This window comes from Vanessa cardui, chromosome 28 (genome assembly GCF_905220365.1).
Source record: "Vanessa cardui chromosome 28, ilVanCard2.1, whole genome shotgun sequence".
NCBI classification, from domain to species: Eukaryota; Metazoa; Arthropoda; class Insecta; order Lepidoptera; family Nymphalidae; genus Vanessa; species Vanessa cardui.
This window is the reverse complement of record NC_061150.1, coordinates 1,734,969-1,751,454: the sequence shown is the minus strand read 5'-3', so window position 1 is coordinate 1,751,454 and position 16,486 is coordinate 1,734,969. Positions and strand designations below refer to the sequence as shown.

The 16,486-nt window shown below is 35.9% G+C and overlaps 1 protein-coding gene across 1 annotated transcript; it reads left to right on the top strand.

Annotated features, from left to right (window-relative positions):
• The first annotated feature begins 14,703 nt into the window (after positions 1–14,703).
• LOC124541352 (endocuticle structural glycoprotein SgAbd-8-like) lies at positions 14,704–16,390 on the top strand. Its single transcript, XM_047119206.1, has 3 exons — positions 14,704–14,810; positions 15,592–15,692; positions 16,250–16,390. The coding sequence occupies exons 1-3, from the start codon at positions 14,705–14,707 to the stop codon at positions 16,388–16,390; spliced, it is 348 nt and encodes a 115-aa protein (XP_046975162.1). The 5' UTR covers position 14,704.
• The last annotated feature ends 96 nt before the right edge of the window (positions 16,391–16,486 follow it).

The following is a 16,486-nucleotide window of genomic DNA, read 5'->3' as shown; positions in this document are numbered from 1 at the left end:
CGTTTGATTTCTTTGCAAATAATTACATAAAAAAAATAATAATCTATTTATTAATAATTGAATGGGTCTTTCACGTAACTTTTCGTGTATTTGAAATATTTTTTTGAAAGTTTTTGTTTTGATTTAATTTTTCTGTTATCTGTCACGTTTTACATTTTTTTTATAAATACAGACATAGCGCCGTCTATCCTGAATTTCTCGCAGGTTTTTCTCGGTAGACTCTACTTTCCGAACCGGTGGTAGCTTCACTTAATTGTAAAATGACGATACAAAAGTGCTTGTAAAAGCCTACTTGAATAAAGTTTATTTTGATTTTATTTGAATAACATTTGTTAAATCGTAACTATTTAGTAAATTGCCGTCAATAATCCTCTACAATTCTTTGCACACGTAGGGTTGGAGCTCAAATTGAGACCATAACCGACCTACGTGAAGCTATCATCCCATAGTTACTGGGACAAAAATCGACTCACGCTATCATTACATAATATAAAACAAAGTCGCTTACCGCTGTCTGTCCTTATGTATGCTTAGATCTATAAAATTACGCAACGGATTTTGATGCGGTTTTTTTATAGATAGATTGATTCGAGAGGATCAGGATATTGTGAGGAAGGCCTTGAGCATAGATGTGGACGGATATAGAGGTAGAGGACGACCAAGGAAACGATGGATGGATTGTGTGAAAGATATGGTTAGAAAGAATGTTACTTGTGTCGACGTCAGATAGAGAAGTATGGAAGGAGACATGCTGCGCCGACCCCAAATAAAATTGGGATAAGGGCAGGAGGATGATGATGATTCGAAAGGAAGGTTTTTGCGTAATACATGGACAATATAGTAAAGTAACGAGAAAAAATATGTAGTAATTAGCATCAGCATAGCATCCGTGTGAAGACGGGTCGGGTCGCTAGTTTTATTCATCGATATAACAGTCACAAATTAAGACATTCACAATTTAAATTGCATAATATGATGAGGCGTGAAACTGTCCACATTAAGAGTCTTGATACTTGATGGGTTATTCGCGAATAACTTCATCGCTCAGATATATCATGCGCGCGCATAATAAAGAATCGCCCATCATTACAAAGCATAAAACAAAGTCGCTTAATGCTGTCTGCTCTATGTATGCTTAGATCTTTGAAATTACGCAACGGATTTTGATGCGGTTCTTTTTAATACATAGAGTGATTCGAGAGGTAGGTTTTTGCATATATATTGGATATTTTAGTTTCTAAATTGATGTCGTAAGACGTTATGGTTTGTATTGTCTATAGACTGAATAACTGTGAACGTTATAACATTCTGTAGTATATTCAGTATCAGAATTGTACCCGCGCGAATCCGGGGGCGCTAGTCTTATCATAACACGCCAAAATAACACATAAGCAATCAAATCAATTAACGTATTTAAAAGAGTCGAGATGGCCCAGTGGTTAGAACGCGTGCATCTTAACCGATGATTGCGGGTTCAAACCCAGGAAAGCACCGCTGATTCATGTGCTTAATTTGTCTTTATAATTCATCTCGTACTCGGCGGTGAAGGAAAACATCGTGAGGAAACCTGCATGTGACAAATTTCAGAGAAATTCTGCCACATGTGTATTCCACCAACCCGCATTGGAACAGCGTGGTGGAATATGTTCTAAACCTTCTCCTCTAAGGGAGAGGAGGCCTTTAGCCCAGCAGTGGGAATTTACAGGCTGTTGTTGTTGTTGTTGTAACGTATTTAAATAATAACAGCCTATAAATTTCCCACTGCTGGGCTAAGGCCTCCTTTCCCTTTGATCAGTTGTTTAGGAGGAACATGCTGCATCAATGTGGGTTGGTGGATTTAAATTAGACGCATGAAGGTTTCCTCAAGATATTTATTATAAATTCAGTGGTGCCTAAGTTTGAACCCGCAATCATCGGTTAAGATGTATGCCTTCTAACCACTGGGTCATCTGATATCATCAATCAACGTAAGTAGGTTTTATTCAATGTAATACAATTATCAAAAAATCATCTTGTGCCTCGATCAGTGTTTATTTTACTCTTGTTAATTGTAAATTGTAAGTACTTATGAAACTCAAGAGCTTACTTGAACGAGTAACATTTTAATAGGCTACTTGGCAATGCGAAAAATAAACTGTCAATTATTATAATCAGTATATATTATGAGTATATATTAACGAACGTTTAAAGTAATACTTATTTATTCAAAAATCCTAAAATAAAAATGCATTTTTTTAAACGTTTGTCACGTGACACAAAACGCTCCTGATTGGCCGGGCTTACCTATGATGAAGTAAGTCACTTGCTTGTTAACTTTGCTCGCCTTCTATATGTACCACAGATTAAAATACAGGCAAGTGACGTCATCGACACCATTGCAGTACCATATTGTCCAAGTAGCGTTTTCATGACGATTAAAAAACCTACTCGAATAAAGTATATTCTGAATTGATTACCTTAGAACAGTTAGGCTTAGTATATGAGCTGATTTAGCGTCAGCTCACCAGAAGTGAACCGAAAATTAATGCTCCTGTTGTCTAAAAATTTATAGTCATAGCTTTTTCTTGTCGATGGTAAAACGCATTACGCGCTGCCCCCACGTGATGGAAAGTGGGGGGATGGTTGGTACTCCCCGGAGTCCTGGACGCCGAGTGCGCCCAAGTACGCCAGGTTTACCCACTAAAAAAACCAGCGGTACCCTCTCCGTCTTTCAGCGGACGCCACGGGATCGCTTACTCGTGCTACCGTGAAAGAATTCATAGCTAAGATAATAATGTAACAACTAGATAATATAGATATAGATAAGGTGACGACTCTAATATATCAATCATCTCAGTTCAACCAGTAAATTTAGTTCTATTAAAATTAATGACGCTGCATTATTTATACTAAATTATTGCATTTTACAATATGTTACGTTAAAACTATTAACACTTTAGCAGCGGCATCATTTTTTTATTATTTCCATTGCACAGGGCTTTTAAGAGCTCTTGTTAAAACTATCATGATACCGATACGGGGCTCATTAGACCCCGTAACGTGTAAGAAACTGAAAGTTGATGTATTGTGATCGAATTAAATTTTTTGTCAAAGACCCTTATTTAAGTAGGTATACCGTAGCATTCTGTTTTCAATAGGCATCATATAAATATACTAGCGTCCCACCCCGGCTTCGCACGGGTGCAATGATACGACATCACAGTAGAAACTTCTAAAATTATCAGTGTTTGAAATTGACAGATTTTGATTAGGTCTTCGAAGAGAATGGTTGTTTGATTCGATTGTCTTTTTATCGTTATTTTGGCGTGTTATGTTAAAACTAACGCCCGCCCCGGCTTCGCACGGGTTCAATACTGATACTAAATATACTACAGATTGTCTTAAACGTTCACAGTTTTTCAGTCAATATACAATACAAACCATAACGACATCAATTTAGAAACTACATTCCTCTCGAATCACTATATCTATTAATAAAAATTGCATCAAAATCAGTTGCGTAGTTTTAATGATTTAAGCATACATAGGGATATAAGGATAGAGAAAGCGACTTTGTTTTATATTAAGTGATGATTTATCACTTTCCTGCTATATATGAAATAGACGATACGGCCTCCGCACGACAGATATGTATATCTATGATTTTCTTAGCCGCACCGCAAGACACATACGAGGCACAATAGACCCCGCTCCGCATTGAACGTGTTGTGTCTGTCATTTTGTAACATATCTTTAATGATTAATTATTGATGGTAATTATAATGTATGCACAGTATATTGCAGTTATTGGAATGTATGGCGGAAATGACATTACAACCTTTGTTGACCTTCCCTATGTATTGCGTGGTAATGTTACCAGGCTACTAATTCTACTAATAAATTGATATTCGTAATCGAATCTAAATCGAATTGTTACTTGGTGGTAGGGCTTTGTGCAAGCCCGTCTGTGTAGGTACCACCCACTCATCAGTTATTCTACCGCCAAATAAAAGTACTCAGTATTGTTGTGTTCCCGTTTGAAGAGTGAGTGGGACAGTGTAACTACAGGCACAAGGGACATAACATCTTAGTTCCCAAGGTTGGTGGCACACTGACGATGTAAGGAATAGTTAATATTTCTTACAGCGTCGTTGTCTATGGGTGATGGTGACCACTTACCACCAGGTGGCCCATATGCTCTTCCTCCAACCTTTCATATATAAAAAAAATACTGTTAAAGCTATCTTGCAACTTGTCGTCAACATTTGCCCTCAAAATATACGATTACTTTTAGGTCATAAGATTTGTTCTATCACTATGAAAATATATATAATAGCTTATTCGAATGGAAGTAGGAAAGAAAACTAACCTTAAATTCGTATTTCATGCGATATACTAATAACTCAGCTACATTGTGCACTACTTAAAGATTTATGATTAATTATTTATGTTTCTAATACAGCAGTAACAAACTAGTTATTTCCACGTTAATTCTACTTCCGAAATTCCGATAACAGTTTCGTCAACGTCCAAAAGGCTATTTTTTCTCAAATCCACAGTGAATATCACAGTCTAATCAAGCTCACGACTAATGATTTTTATTTGGCCTTTGTCCGTATGCTTGGAAAAGAGTATTGACAGTGGCGGATTTACAAATCTGCCGCTAGTAGGCTAGTAGGCTATTCAATTTTTGCAGACCCTACTTTTTTTTGCAACAGTTATGATTTTTGTTCTATCGTCCTCATTACATCGGTTTTTTTCCCGATATTAGTTTGATTATGAACTAGGTGATATTTCTGTCAGTTACTAGATTATTTTTCCAAACCACTATGTTGTGACGACTATAAGGATTACGGACGTAATGTGTATACAAGTAATTATAAGTATTTTTTTATTTCTGTAAGATAATAACATATTTGGACTCAATTTGCCGCTCCTCGAGAAAGTCGAGATGGCCCAGTTGTAAGAACGCGTGTATCTTAACCGATGATTGCGGGTTCAAAACCGGCAAGCACCAATATATATTATGTGCTTAATTTGTCTTTATAATTCATCTCGTGTTCAGCGGTGAAGGAAAACATCATGAGGAAACCTGCATGTGACAAATTTCATAGAAATTCTGCCACATGTGTATTCCACCAACCCGCATTGGAACAGCGTGGTGGAATATATTCCAAACGTTCTCCTCAAGGGAGAAGAGGCCATTAGCCCAGCAGTGGGAATTTACAGGCTGTTGTTGTTGTTGTTTGCCGCTCCTCTAAATCTGTCGCCCTAGGCTCCAGCCTACATAGCCTATTGGTAAATCCGCGACTGTAATAATCATTTCTTACGTCACCAATGTGCCAACCTTTGTAACTAAGATGTTACGTCCCTAAAATACGACTTAAATATATTCATAAAATCTACATATTTGTCTGCAAACACGTCGCTAACTCCTGAATTGGTTTAAGTATTATCTAAAATGAATTCGCAAACACGGCGAACGTTTTTTTACGCGGAAGATCATTATTTATTTAATACATAATTATTTTACAAATGCTCGTATATAATGGTTTATCTATATTGTTTGTGAGTTGAGTTTTTTTAATATGTAAAAATTATTGGTAATTCGACGTGGCCCCGTTAGGAGGTGATAGGGGCGACTATTTGCGATAATTTTAACCCCCGTATGAATTATGTCAAAGTGAACCATTTTGAATTAAAATTAAGTTATTGTGTATTTTAGGTTTTTTGAAAATAAGACAAAAATGCAACTTCAAAATTTTATTTAAATAAAGTGTCAATTAAAATCTATATTTCTATCATTTTTAAGCAAACAATATCGAATCGTTTTCAGTCTCGTATTTTTAAATTTGGACCGATAGTTATTTTTTGTTTCTGTTTGTCTGTCGCTCTTTCACGACCAAACTGCTAAACAGAATTTGATGAAATTTGGTATGAAGCAAAATTGAACTCCAAAAAAGGACATAGACTACTTTTTTCCGGTTTAGTTTAGAGGGCCCCCTAAACTCCGGGGCCCTGGTGCACTTCACCACCTGGCCCTACGATAGCTACGCTGTCCTCAAGGTAAAATACGACTGACAGTTTGTGTCCTTTAAGTAATATATTATAGATTTCTCTTGGTGGTAGGGCTTTGTGCAAGCCCGCCTGGGTAGGAACCACCCACTTCTACCTTCTACTCAATTATTCTCCGCCAAATAATAGTACTCAGTATTGTTGTGTTCCAGTTTGATTGGTGAGTGAGCCAGTGTAACTACAGGCACAGGAAACATAACATCTTAGTTCCCAAGGTTGGTGGCACATTGACGATGTAAGGAATAGTTAATATTTCTTACAGCGTCATTGTCTATGGGTGATGGTGACTTACCATCAGGTGGCCCATATGCTCGTCCGCCAACCTATACCATAAAAAAAAGATATAGGTAAATTCGCAGGTTTAGCTAGTAAGCTACAGGTCGGTTTGATTGAACTTTAAGAAGTATTTGCATTCTTTGGAATATTCATTCAACGATTAGCTGATTGCGACGACTTGTAATCAATTATCGTGTGTTACATAACGCACGATGTGTCTTGAGCGTTTGCGAAACGCATAACTGTTATGTTAAAAAAAGGTTTTATATCACGTTTTGTATCAATTGAGTTGTCGTGTCACTTCGCTTGCGTTTACAAGTTAGTTACGTCAACAACAACAGCCTGTAAATTTCCACCGCCTGGGCTAAAGGACTCCTCTCCCTATGAGAAGAAGGTTTGGAACATATTCCACCACGCTGTTCCAATGCGGGTTGGTGGAATACACATGTGGAAAACTTTCTATGAAATTTGTGACATGCAGGTTTCCTCACGATGTTTTCCTTCACCGCTGAGCACGAGATGAATTATAAGGACAAATTAAGCACATGAATCAGTGGTGCTTGCCTGGGTTTGAACCCGCAATCATCGGTTAAGATGCACGCGTTCTAACCACTGGGCCATCTCGTTACCTCAAGCGTAAGAGGTTAAGAGTCGGAGTCATTCCTCGGTGTTCCTATCCAGTCCATCAGCCCATTTCCGTCCACTGCTGGACATAGGCCTCTCCAATTGCACGCCACTGAGATCGTTCTTGGGCTACTCGCATCCAGCTCCTGCCAGCCGTCTTGCGTAAGTCGTCACTCCACCGTGCCGGGGGACGTCCTACACTACGTTTGCCGAGACGCGGTCTCCACTCTAGAACACGTTTGCCCCAACGGTTATCGGTTCTGTGACAAATATGGCCAGCCCACTGCCACTTCAGCTTACTATGGTGGGCTATGTCGATGACTTTGGTTCTCTGCCATTAGCCCTAGCCCTATAGCCCTTTCCATAGTACGCTGAGCGACTTCAAAAGCCTTGCCGTGAGTGTCCACGTTTCCATGGTGTTCAAACTTGCTTAATACCAAGTTTCATCAATTTCAGTTCATCGGTTTGGTGTGGTGGTCACTTTATTTATAAAATTGGTATAGGTATTGGATGTGCTGTTAATAAAACGTCAAACGTCGTCTGACATTTGAGGCTCTGGGTTATCTGTCAACAAGACAGACACGACTCACACGCCATTAAATAAATAAATATTGGACAACATCACATACATTACTCTGATCCCAATGTAAGTATCTGAGGCACTTGTGTTGTGGAAAATCAGATGTAACGATACCACAAACACCCAGACCCAAGACAACGCAGAAAACTAATGAACTTTTTCTACATCGAACCCGGGACCTCGGAGTGCCGTACCCATGAAAACCGATGTATACACTACTCTACCACGGAGGTCGTCAAAATGATTACTATTATAATTTACTAATTTATGTGACATTGGCGAAATAGTCTTTGCCCTCTTGACACAAATAAAATACTGTTACATTAAAAATTATTTTCATAATTTTAACTTTTTTTTATAATTATATAAAACGTCAAAAAAGTGTCAATGCGCTTAATTCCGTGCCATTGACCCATTTCCCACTTAGTTTATGTCGGTGTTGCTAGTATAACGCTTCGACTTGGCATTTTCAATAATTTTAATTAATAAAATAAATTACATTTATTTTAAAGGTGCATTAAAACAATTATTAAAATAAGATTTTAATCATCTAATTCGTTTGCTGAATTTGATTAGAGGTTATTTCACATCGTTTCAGATTAATTTAATAGCTGTCTTCCAGTTTAAAGGTTAGATCTTCGATGTAGGTGTCGGAGTCTAGTTATAATAAATTTACTTTGCCTCATATTTGGCTTTTCTTAATTTTAATAATTATTCCATAATTATTTCCTTGATTTAATTATGGATATAATTCCTTTTTCATTAAGGGTATGTTGGTAGTGATACTGGTCACACTCGCTAACCTTTCAAAGGTTCGTGAACTTTCGATTTCGTTCTTTTTGAATTTTGGAACTATCGGCTTCACACCGAATCCAAACTTTTAATTCGATATAGTGAATATATCGGTGAGTTGTCTTAATAATTGAGTTTCTTAATTTGTGGTTGTTTAGTATTCAGTGCTTTAATAGCAGTTATCTTTTCAGAATTTATATTAACAATGAAGTTTTGAAGTTTGACAGAACTTTATATCATGTTTACCGACTCGTAAGAAATTGTAAGTCTTTAATTCTTGTTTTTGATTAAATGCATTGGTTTACAATTCGAAAAGTCGTAGTCATGTGTAAATTGTGGTTTCCAGTGACCCTTTGAAATGGTTCTCCGGAGTTGAGATCGTCAATTTGTGTAAGCAGGACTTTGAACCTCCAGAAGGTAAATTCCGCTTACATCTCTCCTTAAAGGTATTTATCGTTTGCTTATTTGCTTAACTTATTGAACCTGTATATTTCGTATTACAGGAGGTTTTTTTTTTTAATCGGATTTACCCACCACGTGGACTTCTTGAATGGAAATATTAAGAGTGAACGGCTCCAGGTTCCTGGTTGAGTGTGCCCAGATAGCGGCTGGTGCAACTCCAAGGACGGCAGGCCTGTTCCTTAAGCTGTTGTCGGTATCCACGTGTAGCTGGAAAATTTGGTGATGTACCCCCTTTTAATTATATTATAAATTTCGTTTACACCGGTCTGGCGAACGGTGTATTCTTTTAAAACCACATCAACTAATTTATTCGTCAGTGGCGCCTAATTTTCAACCTTAAATTTTAGATTAGTAACATTGAATTTTCAAGCTTGCCTTTTATCCCAAGTGACCCACGCTGAGTCTAGCTGGCATAATTTTATATAATAGTCATTATAAGAAGTAACATAAGTAAGTAGTAAATTTAAGTAAGTGGTTGTTTATAATACTATGTTACTGTGCATTAAAAATGTTATAACCTAATATTGTTTCTTTATACCCACACCACCAGATAGGTAACAATACAAAAAAAAAACACGTTATACACTGCCTAAAACTACAAGTTTACCCGCGTAAAATTTATAAAACTTTACCTATAACCGCGAAAGAGCAACAGACAAACACACTTTCGCATTTATAATATTAGTACAGATTATACAATGCAAATCAAATATATATAATTCAATTAAATCTTTTTGGTAACGTCTTGTAGCACGTTTTACGCTAAAGCGCTTGAAGCGCTGAGTTTGCAAGTCACCTTATTACAATTACGTTTGACCTTTAATTGCGAAGATTAATTCATTGAATACTATACTATGAAAAAGGTCAAAGTCTTGTTTTCTTAACATTCTCTATATTTTAATATATTTATGTAAGGTCAGTTTGTTTTCGTAATTATATAGTCGATACTCATTGAATTATTCCTTTCTAAACTGTACATATTTTTACCTTTGCCCGGCTTTTTATCGTATTTGAAAAGTTCACGTTATGCAAGAACCATTATCATATACGACACAACTTAGATGGAGCATCGGCAATTTCTAGTGATGTATAACATACATTACAGAAAAGTATTTCAGATACAGATAAAGGTAGTTTTCTAAAAAGTTATTTGAAATACATGATACAGAATACCTGTCTATAAAATAGTTTTCTTACTTTTGTAAGGAAACAACATTTAATTGAACTTAAATTTATTTATTCGAGAAAACAATTATTAGACAATTTAGACAAAATGGATGGATAAAACATAATGATTATGTCTTAATTATTATGTTTTAGTTGAGATTTGAGTAAAACTAATTCCTCAAACGTAATGTCGCTCATCTTCCTCTAGAAAGATATAATTAGATTCATCTTTTGATTTATTTTTTTGTATCACCTTCAATGTTATTTAAATTTCGTTCAGAAACAAAAACTGCAAACTTATTTTAGTAAAAGTATCTTAGGGAATAAAGTATCTTCAAAATACTAAGATAACAGGAAAATATATCCAAATATAAGATACAAAATAAAAAAGTACTTAAAATACAAGCTGCAAATACGTATGTTGTATTTGTATTTAAGATACTTTTTATCTAAGATTTACGTCATATCTTTGCCAATTTTAATAGAAACAGCTCCCCATCGCGCCATTCGACGCTATTCGTCGCTATAGATTCCCGCGTCAGTTCAATTCAAAAGCAAGTGCATGTAAATCAACGTTTCAAATTGACGGATGTTTATTTTGCGCGGGAAAATATCTTGCATTATTTTTTACAGCCATATGAATGAAACGTTCTGAAATTGATTATATTTTTATAAAATCGGATACACTAACAAAATATTAGTTTATTAAATATAAAATTATACTATAAATTTAATTGCATAAATAAGTATTTCTGACAATTGTGAGATGGGCAGGTGTCATTTACAGATTTTTGACGGTAGATTTACATGTTTTAACAAACTATTTAAACACACAACGCTATTAAAACCATATTTTGATTATTGACTTTATTTGACTATTAAAACCATAACTAAATACGACAATTCATATACTGAATTCTAATTATTTTAAATAATATTTAAATAACATAATAATTTTTATATTGTTGAAGGCATTAAGTCGTGTTTACACAGTCATTGGTATTTCTTTATTATAAGGGTATGAGTACAACAACCATTTAGAGAGTTCTTGAAAATTCAATTTTTGTAATTGGACTACATAAAGTAAAAAGTCTTCTCCATCCTACGTGACATTGGCGAAATAATCTGTGCCCTGTCGGCACAACTAAAAGCCATTAAACCAAGAATTGAAGTATTGAAAGTAAAAAGTAAAGTAACAGCCTGTAAATTTCCCACTGTTGGGATATGGCTTCCTCTTTCATTAAGGAGAGGGTTTGGAATATATTCCACCACGCTGTTCCAATGCGGGTTGGTGGAAAACACATGTGGCAGAATTTCGATGAAATTAGACACATGCAGGTTTCCCCACCATGTTTTTCCTTCACCGCCGAGCTCGAGATGAAACACAAATTAAGCACATATATATAGTGGTGCTTGCCTGGGTTTGAACTTGCAATCATCGTTTAAGGTTCACGCGTTCTAACCACTGGGCCATCTTAGTCGTCTCGGAATAATGATCGCTTATGGTAAATCATTTTGGCTCTCTCTGATAAGGATAAAGACAGTGTTCATTGAAATACTTGACCTTAAGGTTACACTGAAACGACGAGTATAATATATTTAATAAATAAATTAGGAATTTATTATTTTTTCGTAAAGCCCGACGAGCGACAATAATTTTTTTTATTGAATGTATTGTCTATAATCGTGTACACACAGCCTAAGTTGATGTCTCAATATTTTTTTTATTCAAATCAGTTTTTAAATTATGCGTAATATTTTAAAGGACAGTAATATTTGTAAATATTAAAAACAATCAAATATTATTTCGTCGAATGTTTGTTTTACTGATTTTGTTCTTTAAACAGTGGCGAGACCAGTTTTTAATGTAAATTGTGTTTCTCGTTGATTAGTTTGTCTGGGAGTTTCTTAACAATTTATTAATCTTTATACTTTCACATAACTTAATTTAATTATTAGTAATTAGTGAAGCTTTTTGTTATTGAATATAATTATATATTAAATTCGTATTAATAATTTTAACAACGTTGATAATTTTATTTATTTGTTAAATAATTAAATGATAGCTCGTTGCCCCAAATAAAAATTAAGCAACAAGTCTTCAACTCACTTCAATAAGATCTAAAAATCAAAATAGACTTTATTCAAGTAGGCTTTTCTTCTTTTACAAGCACTTTTGAATCGTCATTTAACAAACTGTTTTAAGTGGAGCTACTACCGGTTCGGAAAGTAGATTCTACCGAGAAGAACCGGCAAGAAACTCAGAAGTTACTCTTTTTTACAAAACAAATAATAAATAAATACTCTGTGTGTATTTATTAATTTGACGTAACTTTCTCAAATAAAACTTTACGTATTATTTATGGTGGCGAGTGCATTTGTGAAGGTCTCTGAAGGTTTGAATAACGTTATTTCGTAACGATAATCACCGATTTTACGTTACGTATAGTGAGACACAACTTCGATATAACATCGGCAAAATTCGTAAAACCGACCACATCCGAATTAAGTACGCTATCCCAAATTATCAATATTTATTACTCATGCGAATATGATCTTTACACAAACGTAATAACTTGTAATATCTTATAACCTAATATATTCGTCAATTTGACGCGTCGGTTTACACGCACTCGCTGTCTCGGGTCGAACTGACGCGGGAATCTATAGCGACGAATAGCGTCCAGTGGCGCGATAGGGGGCTGTTTCTATTGGTTGTGTGAATTGACAGTAATGGGTTTTATTGAATTTGCCGATTCTACATCAAGTTGTGTCGTACTATGCGAGTTTCTTGTAAATATTTATTGAGATAGTCTCTGATACCTTATATGGAAGATTGCCTAATAAAGGCACGCCTTTGTGTTAATGTAACATGTTGATTTGATGGGTTTAGGTATGTGACATATTGACATTAGTTTAACGGCTTATAGATCTGTGAAGGTCGGTTATGATTTTTTTTTTAATTTTCGAATTCGGCACGATCTCGTCATTCGTGATCCTAATCGTATTTACAAATATGTTCTGTATGTGTATACGTTACTTAACTCCTTAGCGGCTTGATAAGTTTTGATATTTTTTTTTTTTTATTTTTGTCCTCCTTGTCCGGTCTGGTCCTCCCCGGTAAACTCAGCTTTTATTTTAATGGTATAGGTTGGCGAACGAGCTATGAGCCACCTGATGGTATTTGGTCACCATCACCCATAGACAATGACACTGTAAGAAATATTAACTATTCCTTACATCGTCACCAACCTTGGGAACTAAGATGCTATGTCCCTTGTGCCTGTAGTTACACTGGCCCACTCACCCTTCAAACCGGAACACAACAATACTGAGTACTGTTATTTGGCGGTAGAACAACTGATGAGTGGGTGGTACCTACCCAGACGGGCTTGCACAAAGCCCTACCACCAAGAGCCAAGAGCTACCGCGGCTAACCATTGGTGTCCTATTGATTGCGTCTATGTCCGATGGTGATTTGTCAAAACCAGTGTTTGTCGTCCTTTTTGTCGCTGCAAATATGTAGTTGTCTGTCATTGGTTTTGACTGGATGTTATCTTTATTTTTTTTATTTTGAAGTGAATAAGTCATGAGGTATTTTGTATTTTTAACTAATGTATCACAACTTGTGAACAGAACTACAAAATGAACGTACAATTATTCTATGAGTACAAGCGCCTGAACCAGGCCGAGCCTGTCTCAGACGCTAGAGAGATGTGATAGATCGATAGATAGAGATGGCAGTGCGTTCGGATACTTTTCTATTCCTCTTAATAAAAACTTTGTTAATTATAGAGTCTTGAGATATATCAATATCATCAATATCAATACATATAATCAATACATATAATATAATTGTAAGAGGTCGGTGTCTGTACATGGAAGATAATATGAAAAACATTATAAGGGGAATTTTATATATACAATAGAACTCAAAACAATGATTTTTAGATTTTTTGTCTGTATGTCTGTTTGTCTGTACGTTTGTTCGCGCTAATCTCAAAAAAGGCTTAACCTAATTGAATGCGGCTTTCACTATTGCCTTGCGGTTTGCTGGAGTTAACATTTAGTCTTTGTTTTGTTTCAATCGGTTCATAAATAAAAAAGTTATGTCAATCTTAAGAATCGAATCATCACATCAACCAATCAAACGCTAGTCACGAATATAATTAGTATATTTAATTAACAGCTGTTGCAGATTCTAGTAAATAATATAATCATTAGTCTACCACGCTGCGTGGGTTGACCACCTCATTCAGGAATCACCCACGTTTGTTAGCAATACAGCAATTAGTAGAAATAGCAAATTTAATAATCTTTGATGAATTTTAGAAGTTACTATAAACAGTACCCCAGATAGCTAATGTCGAACAGTTACTAGCTGTGGTTTTAGTGGGTAAGAATCCCATAATAACTTCCAATTGAGGCGGAACATTCTGATGTTATCACTGCTTAAAACCAGATCTGTGCCAGAGTACTCAGTAATAGTTTTCAAATAGAACAAAGTAATAATCAAAATATACTTTACTCAAGTAGGCACAAGTGCCGTCAAAACCGGTCCAGCCATTCCAGAGATTAGTCGGAACAAACAAACAGACATACAGACGGACAAAAATTGTAAAATATGTCTATTTGGTATATGTACCGTGTATTCATACATGTATGTACGTACATTGAGTATAAAAGAGCTGTTTTAATATTACAAACAGACGCTCCAATTTTATTATATGTATGTGTCATTATTTTCAGATGTCATTCATCACGCTGTCGGCTTGTCAGAGCAACGACGCCATCTTGAGGAATGATTTCGACGGCCCCCATGATGACGGCTCGTACAAATGGGCGATACAAACAGGTTAGATATGTCCATTGCCAAAGTTAACAAAAGTAGGAATTGTCAAATCAAATCAATTTTATTAAAGTAAACTCCACAATGAAGCGTTTTTGAATCGTCAATATTTAAATATTACCACCGTTTCTGAAAGCTTGTAGCGAGAAGAAATGGAAAATGCTGCTGTTTTTTTTACAATAATTAGTGTCCTGTTAAGGATCCGAGCGTTGAATTCGTGCGGTTTTTTTCACCAGCAATTAAAACATGACCAATTTTAGGCCCAAATTACACTAGAAAGCATTTTTAGCGTAGTTTAGTTCCGGTTTCAAGGGTGAGTGAGTCAGTGTAACTGCAGACCCAAGGGACTTAATTAATATAGATTGTAATTATTTAAAAAAAAACAGTAAAATCGTCTATGTATAATACCTTGTCTTTGATTAGAACTCAACAAGACTATGACGTCATAAATCGTAATGATACAAGTTCATTTATTGTATTGCTCAAATAATCACAACTACAGCCTGTAAATTTCCCACAGCTGGGTTAAGGCCTCCTCCAATTTAGTGGAATACACATGTAGCAGAATTTCTATGAAATTAGCCACATGCAGGTTTCCTCTTGACGTTTTTTTCACCGCCGAGCTCGGGATGAATTATAAACACAAATCAAGCACATGAATATTCAGCGGTGTTTGCCTGGGTTTGGAGCTGCAATCATCGGTTAAAATTCTCCTTTTACCCACTGGGCCATCTCGGCTCTTAAATAATCCTTATTGGGTAATTTAACTTTATTATTTGGCTTTCAGAAGGTGGAATATTTCACGAACAGCGGGGGTCGTTTCAAGGCAGCCCAGAACCGAGTCTCCTGGTAGAGGGACAGTACCAGTACACCGCTCCGGATGGGCAGGTATACTGAATAGGCAAAGGATTCTCCTATTTTTTACCAGCGACTCACTTTCGCACGGGTGCTGATAGAAAATATACGACAGAATATCTTTTCACAGACAAAATTTAACTTACAACAACGGTCTGTAAATTCCCACTGCTGGGCTAAAGGCCTCCTCTCCCTTTGAGGAGAAGGTTTTGGAACATATAAACATGCTGTTCCAATGCGGGTTGATGTAATACACATGTGGCAGAATTTCTATGAAATTTGTCATATGCAGGTTTCCTCACGATGTTTTCTTTCACCGCTGAGCACGAGATGAATTATAAAGACAAATTAAGCACATGAATCAGCGGTGCTTGCCTGGGTTCGAACCCGCAATCATCGGTTAAGATGCACGCGTTCTAACCACTGGGCCATCTCGATTCTAAATTGAAATTTTTTATAAAGTTTAATTTAAAATCATTAATAAATAGAAACACTTTTTGTTTGGTGTTACAGCTATGTGTTTACTGGTGTACAATAAAGTGAATTTTGATTTGCTTTCCATTTTAATTCTACTCCATCTTTATTTACAGGTCATCAACCTCCTCTATACAGCTGACGAGAACGGTTTTCATCCAACAGGAGACCATTTACCAACTCCTCCCCCCATCCCCCCTCAAATACAACGTGCCTTGGATTATATAGCTTCATTACCACAGAGGGACTATCAATAATTATAAATTTAAATGAAATGCCGTATTATTTTGTACCTAGTATCTATCTGTACTCTATTCCAACCATAAAAGGAGAAAGGCCAAGTAATATTTGAC